Raw genomic sequence first — 16,005 nt, forward strand, 5'->3', positions numbered from 1 at the left:
AAAAACCTGTAAGAACTTCAAATAAGCTTGAAATTTATTTTCTAAGACCTTTTGCAACCTCTAACTTGGAAAATGTGTTTCAATTTTTTTGAATCTCAAGATGACTCAGGAAAGTTAAAGATCACTTAGCATAGTTTTTCAACTTAGAACAAAAACCTTTAATTTTAATGATTCAGCCAAATTTTTTATAACTCAGGTTTATTTTTGTTTTAACTACGTATTAAAGATATATATTTTAAATTTATGGCTTTTTTTACTTTACAACAACAACATATACAAAAATAAAACAACTTAAATAAAAAAACATTAAACTAGTAATAAATGATAAAAGAATAAAATGGCAGGTCTAAAGATAATTTTGAAAACTCTATAGATTGAACTTTTAAAATTTAAAAAAAATTGAAACATATTTTCCAAGTTAGAGGTTGCAAAAGGTCTTAGAAAATAAATATATATATATAAATTTTTGTGTCAATTTGAATTTTTTTTTCACATAAAAAAGACTTTAAAATTCCAGGTTGATTTAGTAATTTTGTTGTTCAAAACTTAAAATTTAATCAAAAGTTTTCAAATTCCAGGTTTTTAAGCCTAAACTGACGAGTTCTAGGATTCCAAATTTTTGGCAACTGTAAAACTAACAAAAAACTTAATTCATATATCAAAGTAAAAATAATCAAGTTTAAAAAAAAAGTATGTTGTTTGTTTTATTAAAAACACTTAAAACTGCATATTATTTTTTAAAATTAAGAAAAACACAATTGGAAGCCAAAAAAAAGTCTGAATTTAGAGAAAAAAAATTAAAACTAGCCAAGGTTTTCAAGAAAAAAAAAAGAAGCCAACCAGAATTATTCATAAAAAAAACTCAAAACTTGAGAGAAGCTTAAAGTTGTCGCTATTTTGTATAAGTTTAACAAGATACTTTTCCAATTTTTTCATTCACTAGTTCAAAAAGAATAAACACACTAGTATAAACAAAGTTATTTTTAACAACATTTTCCTAGAAAAGATGAGTTAATTTAAAACATTAGAAAAGTACAGTAAATGTAAAGCTATTTAAACCTTAAAAAAGTATATTTCTTAGTACATATTAATAAAGTAGTGATAGTTTACTCTAACACTAACAAAAGTTAAAGTTCACTAAAAACCTGTAACTTTACTTATAAGGATAGTGATTTTAAATTCAAACTAAAATTGAAATTTAATATCAATATATTATTTGTATTTAGGTTTGATACTAAAAAAATATACAATAAATGTTTAGTAATAGTTATTTTTATTTTCACAAATTGATCTTACCCTTTATAGCATATAAATTGTTTTTAAGCAATAGTTACAGGGTTGCCAATTTTAAATAGAAAAAAAAAACACATTATGATTTAAAAAAACATTTTAAGTAAAAACTATATTGAATAATCTTAAAATGTCTTAATTCATAAAAAGTTTATTTCAAGTCTTTTAAATATTATATTATGAATTGATAAAGATTTTCAACTAACTTTTTAAAGTAAGATAAATCAAGTTTTTGAACAAAATTGGTTAAAAAATCAAAATATTAAAACTTAAACAATTAAATCTTATTCAAGATTAAAAAGAAATTAGCTTGTTATTTTCAAAAAATCTTGTAAATAACTTCAGTTTTTAGTAAATTAACCAAGCTGTCCTGTGTTAGTACAACATTTTAAACCAGTTTGAGTTGTCCTGAAAATTAGATTTTTTTTTAACTTTACAGAGTTTTCCTTACTATATCACATATCAAGAATGAGTTGCAACCCTGTTTTACTAGATGCTATATATACTTTACTTTATATGATTTCTATCTTATTGCGTTTAAAATTAGTTGTAAAGTTAATTATTTAGATATTAAAGTTTAAAAAAAATTGAAAAAGAACAATTAGTTAAAAAAACTAACTAACATCTTGGAAATCTTATAGGTTTTATGTTTCCCCTCTTGTTTGTGGCTGATTAAAAGAAGGTCCTTATCTCACCAATTTTTCAAAGTTATTATAAGAGATCACTGTTGTTTTTTTTTCATTACAACTTGTCTGCTAATTCTAGAGAAGAATTGTTCAACTAAATTAATTTCAGCCTTGAGAATACTAAAAAAATCAACTAGTAGAAGAGCTAATAAAGTAAATTCAAAAAAATCATCAGGGCTGAATCTTAACACAATGTTGAATTTATCGTTTAACTAAACAAATAAAATTAACTTTACCTCTTTTAAACACACTAAAAATTTTGTGTACCTCTAAGTCAGTTTTGTGCACCCTAAAGTTTTCATGTACCCTAAAAATAATTTTGTGTACACTAGTGTGCACCGGTGTACACCTTAAAGACTACTGATCTAATTAACAATCACCAGTCTACTAGATAACAGCTGAATAAGACCAAGTCAAAATTTATCAAAATAAATTCTTCTAGTGTATAACTTTCTATTTTCAATGTATTATTTATTACATTTTATCTCATATTGTTATATTTTGTCATTTTAACTATTTAGTGCATTTTATTTAAGAGAAGATTTAGAGAATTTTTTTATTAAGTTTATATTTAAACTTTAAAATGCAACAATACATTTACTCTCTGCCCTTTGAGGTTTAATCATAACCAGAAGGACGAAAGAAGTTTAAAAAACCATAAGGTAATAAGAGGCAATGTTGATAAAAGTTGTATAAGGGGAATACAATACATAATAAAACTTAAAGAGTATTAACATGTTTTAAGTTTTTAAAATGAAGAAAGTAAGTGACAATATTTTAGTCAAAGTAAAACAAAAAGGTAGAAAGATACAGTTCAAGTCTTTTAGTTACAGAATTTAGGTGACAAAGTTTAAGTAAAAAAAGCCATAAAGGGTAGGTTTTATCCCTGTGAAACCATAAAGTCAAACAAAACTAAAAAATTTTTAGTCACCAAAGCCAAAATAGAACTTACAAAATATAAGTCCAAATAAGTAATAAGGTACTGACAGTGTATGAGTACAAACAAGCACAAAAGGTAGTGAACATTTTTAAGTCACAGTGAGTCATGTTAAATTTTATGTTAGGCTCTTGAATATTAGTAGAACAATAGAAAATGACAATATTTAATAATAACTAAGAGATCAAAGACCAGTTAAAAAATCCTGAGTAGCATTAGGAATTTGTACCAAACAGGTTTTCTATGTGCATGATAATTTAATGATAATTTTAACTGAAAAATTTGTTTTTATTACAATGTTGGTGCTATTTTAGCCTGATTATTGAAAATAATTGAAAACTAATTATTATCTGAAAAAGATTTAGAAAAGTTAGTACTTTTAAGCTTTAAAACAATATGTATTTAAAGGTTTTTTTACAAATTCTTTTATCTAGTATTTAAGACAAATTTAAATTTTTGTATGGTTTTGAATTTTTTATAATTATTGTTTTTATCTAATAGATTTAGGGAAAGTTGTAGTTATAAAATAAAATAAATATATATATATAGTTTTCCTCACTATTCTACTAGAAAAAAAGTATAACAAGAGGAAGTAGAGATTTTCTTTGAGCAAATAGTGAGAGATACATAGCAGGAAGAGGAAGTGTATTTAAATACCATTTACTTTACACTGTTGTTCTATCTAATTGAATGCTTAATCATGTAGAAGAAAATTACAGTTAGGAGAAAATTATTAAGCTATGTTCAGCTATATGTATACTGAGTTTTTCACTGACATCATTCTAGACAACATTGCTGCTGCTAATGTGTAGCTCATTTAGACATTTATATTATTTTAATGTTTATTGTAAAATTATTTTTTAAATGATATTTTTTTTCATTCAAGTTCTAGATAGTTATATGAAACATTCTTTTATAAATTTCTTTAAGTATGTTCTCTTAAGGTTAGTTTTGTTTTAAGGTTTTAATTACGTTTATTAAAATATTCTAAAGTATTTTTATTTATTATTAATGTTGTTTACATGGTTCTAAAACAACATGTTTATTCATTGTCATGCCTAGTTTATATAGAATAACATTTAGTATTATTTAGTATCACTTTTATTCAATCTAATTTTCTTATTTAGTTATGTTTTCAAAAAAGAATACAACTATATTGTTAATAATAAAAGTAATTTCTTTTTTACGTTGGTTACAAAGATAATTTTTTCTTTATTTATAATGTAATTAAACTAAAGCAGACTTCAGCACGTGTTTAAGCATGATGTATTCTCTTTAGTATTTTAGAGTTAAATTATACAATAAAAAAACTGTCTGTATCATTTTGATTACTCAACAACGACATTAAAATAATTTTACTTAATTTTTTTATTTAGTTTAACATTTTAACAGAGTTATTTTAATAAGTTGGAATACAAAACTTTCAGTGTTTAAAATCCTCATTACTTACTTTGAGGATAAAAAAATACTCACGATGGAAAAAGAAATAAATAAATCTTACAAAAGGTTTGTTAAAGTTATTCAAGTTATCAAAATAAAACTGCAAACTGTTGCCTACTTATTTAAAGAAAATAGTAATTAATGATTGAATAATAGGTTTTGAATCAAACTTTTGATTGTAAACATTATTAAAATTTAGGAAAAAAATGTTACAAAAAAACGAAAGAGCAAAATTATTTTATACTATTTAAAAACAATTCCTTTTTGTTATGGTAGTATACAGTCGACAATTAGATTTTTTAGTATTTAGTAACAAATATTTTACAAAATCAATTTAAACAATAGATATACTTTTTTTGATTTATATTCTCAAAGTAAATAACATAAGTTTGATTGCAGTCATTTTTGATAAATTTTAGTTTAAAGTTTTAAATTACTAAATAATTAAACATTTTATCCTCAAATTTTAAACCTTAACTATAAACAAAATTACTTTTATTACCTGTATGTATTGTTATATATTTTTTTTAATAGATAAATTAACATTTATAAAAAAATAGAATAACTGTTTGATAAATCCGAACTTTGTCATATTTATATGTTAATGTTTTGAAAACTGCAAGCTGTTATTAAGGTTTTAATTTAAAAGTAAAAATGATTTAAATTTCTCATAGAAAGCTTACCTATACTTAGGTCACATATTTGCTACACATAAATTTTAGGTTATATTTCTCCTAAAAGATTTGAAGCAAAAAACTAATAAAATTATTTTTAGGCGAGAAATCAAGTTATATCCATTGATAATACTTTTTTGATTTTTTAGTCACTGAAAAATGTAATGAAGCATTATCCTTTTTTTTAATATATTGCTTAAAGTTTAAATATTTTGATAAAACAATAACGCCAGCATTTTTTGTCTTACCAACAAATGTTATTAAAATTTTTTAAATATTTTTCTCAACAATTTAAAACTCGTTTAAATAAATTATATTTGTGGCAATAGTAATTTTTAGTTAGTTTTTATCTCCAAAAAATCAATGTTATACAAACAAAAAAATGTTGGTTTACCATCAAAATACTTAAATACAAGCTGGTTAATATTGATGATAATCTTACTTATATGTTTTTATTTAAGTTATAAATTTTTTAATACGACTATATTATATTTTTTATGTAAATTTATAGTATCTGACTGTAATTTTTTAAATAATATTAATATTACATAGTGTATTAAAAACTATATCGTTTCGTTTAAAATGTGTTATGTTTTTTTTTGTATAAAATAACTTAAACTAAAAAACGAGTGTGAAGTTAGCTTGACCGCGATTTTTAGGAATTTTTAAAAAATGTCCAAATTTTAAACTTAATTGTTTTCCTTATCTTAATAACTAATTAACTTTTTTTTTATGTTCTAGAGCAGTGGTCGGCACGGTGTACACTGGTGCACACTAGTTTACATGAAATTTCTTTTAGGGTGCACGAGACTGTTAGGGTGCATGAAACTTATTTTCGGGTACATGATTTTTTATTTCGCGCAGAAGTTAAAACAAAGTTTTTTTTTAATTCTTTCTACATTTAAGACATATTCAACCTTAATCTCTAATTGACCATTTTGCTGTTAATAAAACGACCATTTTTGTACTCTACTAGTTCTGTTCTGTTACGTTATGTGAAAACTTTTCCATTATTAGCCTAGACATGGATAGGGTAAACTGGTAAATTTAAAGTTAGCGTGTTGAAACTAACTAAATGTTACAAAATTATTAGTAAAAAAAAAAAAAAACGATTAAAAGTGTTAACATATTCATAAACACTAGCGGCGCTAAAGAGTGCAAATTGGGGTGCACAGAATTTTAATTTTGTGATTTAGGGTTCTCGGATTTGAAGTAGCGTGCCGACCACTGTTTTAGAGAACGTTTCTTGCTTTTAATTAAAAAAAACTATATGATTCGGGTTTGGTTTTTGAGTGGGGCCTCTGTAAGAAAAATTGGGTTTTTTATGAGTTTTCTTATTTTATGACTTTGAGTAAAAAAATATTATTTTTATAAATCTTCTTATTAAAGATTATAAGAATTTTCGAACATATAATTTCTCTGAAAAAACTTGATCATCTTTTTTTAAATAAGCTAATTTCACATAAACAGTTTGGTTTTCTACCTAATCGATCATCTAGTTATCAACTGTTGAATTGCTTACACTCATGGTTGGTTTCATTTCTAAGCAATAAGTCAACTAAAGTTATTTACACAGACATTCAAAAGACTTTTGACTCTGTATCCCATTTTAAACTAATAAAGACTTTAACTCAATACAAAATTCAAAAGTTTAGTTAGCTGGTTCAAAGAGTTTCTTGAAAACAGAACCCAAAAAGTAGTTATTGGTAATACTTTTTCAGAGTCTTTACCTGTTTTCAGTGGAGTGCTTCAAGGAGGGGTTATTGGCCCACTTTTATTCATAATTTATATCAATGATATAGCTTTAGAAGTAGATGTTGATAGCAACATAAATCTCTTTGCAGACGATACAAAAATTTTTAGTCATTCTAACACAATTCTACAAAAATCTTTGGATAAAATTTATCATTGGCTAAAAGAAATAAAACTAGTTTTAAATCCTAGTAAATGTCAGGTTCTAACCATTTAAAAAAATACATCTAGTATCACTTCTGAATTTAGAATAAACAACATAAGGTTACCTTCAACTAAAGTGTTTAAAGATCTGGGAATTTTTATTGCTGAAAACCTAAAATGGAACCACTATATCAATTACGTTTATCAAATTGCATCAACTATTTCTTATCAAGTTTTAAAGAGTTTTAAATCTACAGATATAAACATTCTAAAAAAATTATCTCGTTTACATTCGTTCTAAGTTAGAATACAACACACAAATTTAGTCTCCATACTTGAAGAAAGATATTAACCATCTTGAATCCGTTCAAAGAAAATATACAAGAATAGTCTTCAACCGTTGCAACATTTCATACACATCTTATTTTGATAGACTCTCAAAACTTGGTATTAAGTCTTTAGAGTATAGAAGGATCGAGTTTGAGTTAATTACTTTTTTCAAACTAATTAATAGTGAAACTACAGTTAATTCACAGTCTATTTTCGAACCTCATAAATGTACTTATTTACTGAGAGGTAACAACAGAAATTTTACATGCAGACATAATTTCAATAATAATGTTTAGCATAATTCTTTTTTTTATCGTTCAGTTGAATTATGGAACAAGCTTCCAAACGATTTAGTTTCTTGTAAAAAAGTTGAGCATTTTCGGTTAAGGTTAAAAAAGTTTAATTTAAATAAATATTTTGTCAGCAAAATTCATAAGTAATTTTTTTTTTGTTATTTCTTCATTAACCACTAGTTGTATTTGTTTAATTTGGTTTAACCTATAGCTTTATTTTATTAGCGGCGCCTTTCCTCTGTGTATAACAAAACCTGTTCCTTAATACATACTTAATTGGCCTGTTAAAGTGCTTGGGGCCTTGGGTTTTTGAGTTTTGTTTATAGTCAGTGTTCTCAACATTTATCAGCTACTACGAAAGTCCAACAAACGCTGAGTTATCTGAGTATTAAAGATTTGAAAGTAAATATGAAGCAGGCTCTCCTAACAAAAGTGAAACAATTTGTATGGATATATTTAAACCAGTTACTCAAATGAAGGCTGAACCAGTTGTTCAAATAATGTGAAGCCAGTTGTCTGAATGAAAGTGAAACCAGTTTTGGAGTGAAACCATTTGTTCGGGTGAAGTTTAAGTAGGATATTGTTGTTCTCTTTTCGGAAGCACCGGAGTTATAAATTTTGTGTTATAATTTTTGTGTTTTTATGTTAATTTTAAACTTTAATTAGTTAAACTCAGTTTTTTTTTTTTAATGTACAATTTTGGTTTATTTTTGTCTTTTTGTTGTATGTCTTTCTGTATAAGTGGCCTAGGTTTTGATGCCTGGGTCCTTCGTATGACAACAAACTTACAATAATAATATGTAAATTAACGGCTATAGTTTTTTTTTTAATAACAGTCAATACTTTGTACAATTTGCCCTTAGTAAGGATTTTTTAGGAATTTTAACTCAAACTCATAAAATAAAAAAATTAATAAAAAAACCCAATTAAGGCCAAATTGTACAAAATATTGACAGTTAGTAAAAAAAAAATTTAGACGTTTATTCACAAAATAATAAGTAGATTAAAAAGAATATTATTGTACTCCTTCTTTATAACTTAAGTTGATAAAATAAGAAAAATTCAATAAAAAAAAAACCGATTTTTTCAAAGTGGACCCACTCAAATAACCTAACCCCAATCCAATATTTTTTTTTAAGTTAAAAGCAAAAACCCGTTCTCTATAAAACAAAAAAAAAAGTTAATTAGCTATAAAGATAAAATAAATAAAATGGTTTAAATTTTAGACATTTTTAAAAAAATCTTGTAATTTGCGGTCAAGCTAATTTCACACTTTATTACTTTTAAATATTTATTTAATTTTTCTTTGATTTTTTGTATAAAATACTTTGTCTAAACCAGAGTTTCATTTTTTTCAAATTGTCCCCTTTGAACAATTAAAAAAGGCTATTGCCTCCTCCAAAAAGTTTACCATTTAAAACACCTATGACTTTTGTTTGCTCTTCATCTGCAACTTAAGAATATTTCTGTAAATTTCAAAATTACTAATGAATACACCTAAGACTTTTTTTGCACTTCATGTGTAACTCAAGTATATATTGTAAGTTTCAATGTTTTGAAATCGCTTCCACCCCACTTATTGTGCCCCCCCCCCCTAACTTACTAAAATCGCCCCAAAAGCGGTATCGCCCACCTTGGGAAACCCTATACTAAACTAACCAAATGTTTGAAGTATTTTCTGTTAAAATAGTTTTTTATAACAACATCGTATGTTAAAACAGGTCTGATTTTCACAAAAAGGGTCAACGTTTTCTCGGGTTGGTCAAAGAGAAGAGTATGAAAAGTTATAAAGAAAATGCCGAAGTTAAATTTTATAACTATATTCAAAAAGGTTAATTAAATTCAAAACTTTATTTCGCCATTCAAAATTATAAAAGCACTCATTTAGTTATATTGTTTTAACTAAATTTAAAACATTTCTATAGTATACAGTTTACAAGGTTACCACTTTACCTGGAAACCTGAGAAAACCTGGGATTTAAAAATTTAGACAAAATAAAAACCTGGAGAAACCTGGAATTTTGAACAATAAGCCTGAAATTTTTAAAGTTTAAGTTTTTGTAAAGTTTTATAAAATTGATAGAATTAAAATAATTATAATTTTTATGACTTTTAAATTTGTAGTTTTAGCTAACTTTTACTTAATGGAAACATTAATGTTTTAACATTAATTTTCCGTTAAATTTCATAGTTGGTAAAAGTCAGTAGAAAAGAAATAAAACCATTACTTTGTACTTGTAACAAAAATTGTATGAGTATGTTGAGAAAAAGTCAGTTTTATTGCAGTGAGCCTTAAGTCAAGACCTTACAGATTAAATTCAACAATTCACTTTATTATTATTTATATTTTTATTGTAAAATAGTTTTCTAAACAATGTTTACTTTTTAAAACTAGTCTCTGATTTCAATTTTAGTAGTTAAGAATCTTTTTATTCAAAACATTTTAATTGCTTTCTCTAGGATTAAATTGTTTAAAAAAATACTTTTATATTAAATGATTTTAATCTTTTTGAAAGTAAGTGTTTTTTTTTGTTATTATTATGTTATCTTTAAGGAAAAAACGCAAAACCTGTTAATTATTTTTTATTATTATGATTTAGTAATATCAAGCTACTGTAAATTAATAAAAAAATTGTTAAGTTATAGATAAAATAAGAAATAGTTATGTTATTAACTGTTATTAACATTATAAAGTTATGTCTAAACTTTTAATTTTTAAATGTATAATTCGGAGTATTGAGTAGATTGGTCAATATCTCTTTTACTGTCTTAGTTTCAACTCTTGAAGAAACAAGCTGTACTTTTAAATAAAAAGTTAAAAGGGTCAAGTATTCTGTTAGATTTCCTCTCATCAGGTACACGTGTCTTAAAGTTTTGGTGAGAAATCCTGAATACTTGATGATACTTCTCAACTATTGTAACCATTAAAACTTCTTGGGAATTTTTTTAAATATATTCAATCTTAAATGATAAATAAGTATAAAAAATCAAATAATTCTATAAAGCCAAGTATTGCTTACATTTTTTCTAATGTGTGCAGTTTTGGACTTTCTCGTATTGACATTATTTGTGGCAGGATATAGGTAGTTAAGTTTGTGTTGTCAGTTCTTTTTTTTTTGTAGCAGCTTTACTGTCTCTCTATTCCTCTTCTTGGGTGATTCTTTCTCTATATTTATAAACGCCAGGATATGGTTGAATATGAAGGATGCTTAATTGCTTGCGGTTAGTTAAAAATAAATAGTTGTGAAAAATCAAATAAATAGAAAATAATAAAAAGTTTTAGTACATTTAAATCATAATCCGGTCTCTCAAGATTTTTGAAACAAATACGGATTGACAAGCCACTATTGCCATCGTAATCATCCAACTCTTCGCCAGATTTTCTTCAGTTTTGCTTTTTGTCCATATTTGTGTGCTTAAGAGATCTAAACCAGGACTTTATGCTCTAAAAAGTATTTTTTCCTAGTTTCAAGTATAATTTTCTAAAATCAATAAACGTACTTGATTGTTATACACAACCTCTGTCTTTACCACAAACGAGATTAATCAAGCTCAAAAAAAGGTTTTGATGTGACGTCATACTTACTCAACGGATCGCCCTGATACTTTGAAGCACTCCTAATAAGGTCATTATTAATGAGTCAACGAACTTTTATTTCCATGCATGCAGTAACTCAAAACAAAATTGTTCTGCCAAAAAAATGATTTCGTTGTGACGTCATAATAACTCAATGGATCGCCCTGAAACTTTAAAGTGCTCCTACCAAAACCATCATTAGTTGGTATACGAACTTTCATTTTCAATCAAGCAGTAACTTTTTAAAACCAAAGTTATGGTTAACTATCCCTTGATAATAGATCCATCTTAAGTAATTATAGTAAAAGTATATAGTCTAAATATTGCTGTTTTTTATCATTGTTTTAGTAACTTATTCATGCCTCATTAAAAGTTTTTTTCTATTATTACTTTCGTTAAATTAAATTGGTTTTTCACAGAGTTTAAATAATCTATTAAGGAAGAAAATTTAAATTTTCTTTAAAAATTCTTGTGAAAAAAGGTGTCAAAAGAAACTAGTAGAAATAAAAAAAATAGTAAGCTATAACAAATTTTAGTTCTGCATACTTGTTAAATTTTATTTCACTTCTAGCATTTACATCTAGGTCTGGTTCTTGTTTTAAAAAACAAATTATTTGAATTAATTATTTCAAATAATCATTTATTATAATAATTTAAATATAATACGTTCGAAATAGAAAATAAGAAAATAAGAAAAATTTAAGTAGATTTTTGGTGTTTTATATTTAACTAACATAACAGCTTTAAAGCAACCATCTTAGAAGAATTCGATAAAGGTTCCAACATAATAAAATAAATTGCAATACTTACAGTAATTCTTAGGTAATTTTTATCTTTTAAACAGCGTTTCTTTTTGATAAATAATAACTTATTATTTAAAAATTATCAAAAAAAGATGTTCTTTCAAAAACCTAGAATGAAATCTGAAAAACCTAGAAGAAATTTAAAAAACCTGGAAGAAATTTGGAAAACTTGAAAAAAATTTGAAATAATGAGTATCAACCATGAATTTAGTAGTTATTAATGTAGAAAAAATATTAAAATGTGTAACAAGAAAAAATAATAAATTAAAATTTACAGAACAGTTTCTACTCGATGAAAATAACTTTATAGAAGCTATGAAAATGTTCAATATTTTATTTAACAATAACTTAGAAAACGATATATGTATATATGAAAAAAACTTCAAAGACTTAAAAGTCAGGTTTAAAAAGATTATTACTTATCGACAAACTTTTAAATTGATTTGTTTAGACAAATTTACAAAAGAGTATCTAAGTAGATGGTTTAGTGTGTTTGTTGAAACCAATTGCTTTTTAAAACTTGACTATGCTTTGATCTTTGGTTTACTTTCAAGTTCAAATCTACACACCACGTCAGAAATTGTAGTTTTTAATGCTGCAAATGCATGGGTAAGTCACAAATTCGAAGAAAGAAGCAAATATGCAAAAAGTCTTTTATTGCTAGTTAGATTTCCATTGCTTTCTTATTGTGCTTTGAAGTACATTTTAAATAAAGAATCATCATTCAAACAAGTAGAAGAATGTCGTACAATAATTTATGATGTTTTGTGTTCAGGAAAAAGTGTTTTACAAGAATCTAAAAGCTACTTTGAACAGAGGTATTGCACTCAACCTGTTTCTATGTCTTCGAAACTTTTAAGTAATAGATCAGTTTGTTATAAAGGTGAAGTATACACTTTTAATAGTTTATTTCATGCTGAAATTGATTCAGTTGAAAAATACTGTCCTGCATCAAACCAATGCAATGAGGTGGCTGGGTTATGTGAAGATTGGGACGAACATGATCTTTTTAGTGTGTGCGTTTTAGAAGACAAAATATATCTTATTGGAGGTTTCAATAATAGGTATGAAGGTACAACTGATATATGCTTAGAGTTTGATCCAAAGAAATGTGAATGGAAGAAAAGGAAAAGAATGAAAATACCAAGAGAAGGACCTTCCTTGATAGTTTTTTCAGGAAGAATTGTGGTATCAGGTGGAGTAGTATATTGTAATCACATTGATAAAAATGTTGATGGAGGTGATACAAATTATCATGTTGAAGACACTTATTTTACAGTAACAAGATCATTGGAAGAATATGATTCTGTAAGTGATTCCTGGTCAAAATTTACCAGCATGATTAACGGTAGAGCTTTTCATCAGTCAGTTGCAATAAGGAATAAATTATTTGTGTTCGGTGGCGGGACTAATGAGTCAGAAGTTTATGATTCTACATGCAAGATGTTCGTCAGTCTAAAAACATATATCCCAATAACTAACAGTTTCCTTAGAGAACCATCTACAGCTTTTAGTATAGGAAGCAAAGTTTTAATTTTTGGCCAAGTAGATTCACTTGCATTGTGTTATGATTTAAAAGAAAATGAATGGTCTGAAAAACCATACAAAGTTGCGGACAACCTTGAAGAGTTCAGTTCTATTCAACTGCCGTAACTAGAACTTTAAGTATGAAAATTGTCGTATTACCACATATTAAACTATGACAATAGTAATTTAGTTATTTATTGTAAAGTGTTTTTTAAAAAGTATTTACGCTATTTTAAAGAATTTAGAAAAATCCTTATAATAAAGTAGTATTGAAATTAGTTGTCTTTGTTTGTACACTAACGATTAAATTTAAGCTATACATTTTGTAGTGTAAAATTAATATAGTGAGTGATATTTGATTTAATTGAACAGAAAAATTTCTCAAATAACATTTTATAAGCATGTAAGAGGTGTACAAAATTGTTCTAAAGTTTCAGATAAATGCGACCATGCAATAGAACAGGGGTCGGCAGGTAGTTGGTGGTTGCGGGCCAAATTTCAAGTCTCCAAAGTCTTCGCGGGCCGCAGTTTTAGTTTTAGTGACATTTGAATAATCTTTTGGTTTTAGTTTTAGTCATACTAGAGAAAAATTTTACTTTTATACACCTTATTATCTTAAATGACTTTTAGCTATACATAAAATGCCTATTTAAATTAATATATATTAAAATAGAATTTACATTGACTAATATACTTAAGTATTAATAAACTATTTACTTTCATAAGCACGTATCATAAGCACTTTATACTTTTGTAATTTTACTTACAACCTACCTCTCTATAAAAACCAAACTTGAAATACAATTTATGGGTTACATTTATACATTTATTATATTATCAACCCGTATTTCATATTTCTAAAAATATTTACTTCAAAAAAAGTTTTTTCGGGTTAAATAGTTTACATTCATAAAAAAGTTTAGTAATTAGTTAATTTAATAAAATTAAAACCTGTTTGTATTCCAGAAAGCTAGAATAAATTCATTAACATAATTAATTCTTGAATACTTTAATAAAGTATCTTATTAGTAATTAGTCTTTTACATAGTTGCCTCTTAAAAAGCAAAAATGTCTGAGTTGTATCAAACCAGCCTAAGTTTATTAAAAGTTTATAAAGCTAATAAATAGGTGTTAATCAAGCTTAAATACCTAATTAAAATATCATCATTATCAAAAAGTACACTAAGTGTAAGAAAATAAGAAAAAATTACAATTAGTAAACTACACTACAGTCATAAAAATTATTCTCAGAATAAAAAATTTCTTTAAAGTGTTTGAAATAAAAGTTTCACATATACCTGAGTTTCGAAGCTTTTAAAATAGCCTGTTTGTGTAGCAACCCAGTTAAAACAAAGTTCCCAACATAAAAAAATAACAAAGTAAACAAATTACATGCCAAAAAAATATAAGTCAGCTGGTATGGACAATTAAGTTTCTTAAACAAATTTAACAAAAGTATAAAACTTTATCGAGTTATTAGCGAGGTAGAAAAACTTATTTTTTATAAAGCATTATAGCAATTCTTTATCTGCATCAAGAATATTGCATTTAAAAATAGTAGTTGTAAAATATATGACGAGCTACAAAAATAAAAAAACGTTAGTAAGGATATATTGCGAGAAACGATAAAAAAACAAATCACCAAAGTTAGTTCAAACAAAGCACATGATTATCTTCAGTAACTACAGAATGATCAGAAAAAAACTGTTAAGGCAAGTTATAAAGTAACAAAATGTATTACTTAAAATGAGATACCGTTTATAATTGAACACTTTTTAAAGAATTTATGTAGGCGGTAATAAAAAAAATTTATTTATTTCTTCAGTGGCTACAAGAAGTCGTGTTTAGGAAATGCATTAAGGTTATAAAGTCGAATAAATCAAATTAGGATTTTAATCAATCTGTTAACATGAGAACACTCATAGAAAAACTATTGCTGATCTGAGAATTTTTATTAGAGATGTTTTTACTAACTTTGACATTTTAGTTTAATTTTTTGGTTTAGTTCCAACGCGAAGCACAACAATTGGTGGAATTTTACAAGTAAAGGTGCAATGCACCAATAAAAAGTTTTTGGAAGTAAAATTCCTTCTTTTATTTTTAGTATAAAGTTTAAAAAAAGTCTTTTAAAATGTATCAATATCAAAAATTACTGTTAAGCTACTTTAATGTATTTTTTAATAAAAAAATGTTTCTTTTGTTAAAGTTTTTGTGTCAAATCGAAATTTTATTACTTTTCTTGTAAAAGTTGTTTTAGATTCCAAGTTTTTTAAAAATTTCTTAAATTCAAGTTTTGTTTAAAGGTTTTTAAGCACAAATTTTCAAATTCAAAGCTTTTTCGGTATTCAAGTTTTTTGGCAACACTGATTGTTCACACTTAAATGTACCGATAATATAGATAATATTTTGAATTATATCAGCTGCAAGACTTAAAATATGACATATATTATAACTCAAACTAGCACTGTGGATTGAGCAAAACATACATCATAAGCTTATTTTGTCATTCTTTCAAGCAAAAAAGCCAGCCTGAATCAACAAAAACATTCCTG

The 16,005-nt window shown here is 25.5% G+C and overlaps 1 protein-coding gene across 1 annotated transcript in view; it reads left to right on the forward strand.

Annotated features, from left to right (window-relative positions):
- The window catches only part of LOC145845451 (kelch-like protein 25), a 15,817-nt gene extending 2,238 nt beyond the window's left edge, over positions 1 to 13,579 (forward strand). Inside the window, exon 2 of the mRNA XM_082952715.1 lies at positions 12,702 to 13,579. Coding sequence (XP_082808841.1) covers positions 12,702 to 13,579 — 878 coding nt within the window. The remainder of the gene's footprint in view (positions 1 to 12,701) is intronic.
- The last annotated feature ends 2,426 nt before the right edge of the window (positions 13,580 to 16,005 follow it).

The sequence above is a fragment of the Thalia democratica genome, unplaced genomic scaffold (genome assembly GCF_965202585.1).
Source record: "Thalia democratica unplaced genomic scaffold, ktThaDemo2.hap1.1 HAP1_SCAFFOLD_59, whole genome shotgun sequence".
Classification (NCBI taxonomy): domain Eukaryota; kingdom Metazoa; phylum Chordata; class Thaliacea; order Salpida; family Salpidae; genus Thalia; species Thalia democratica.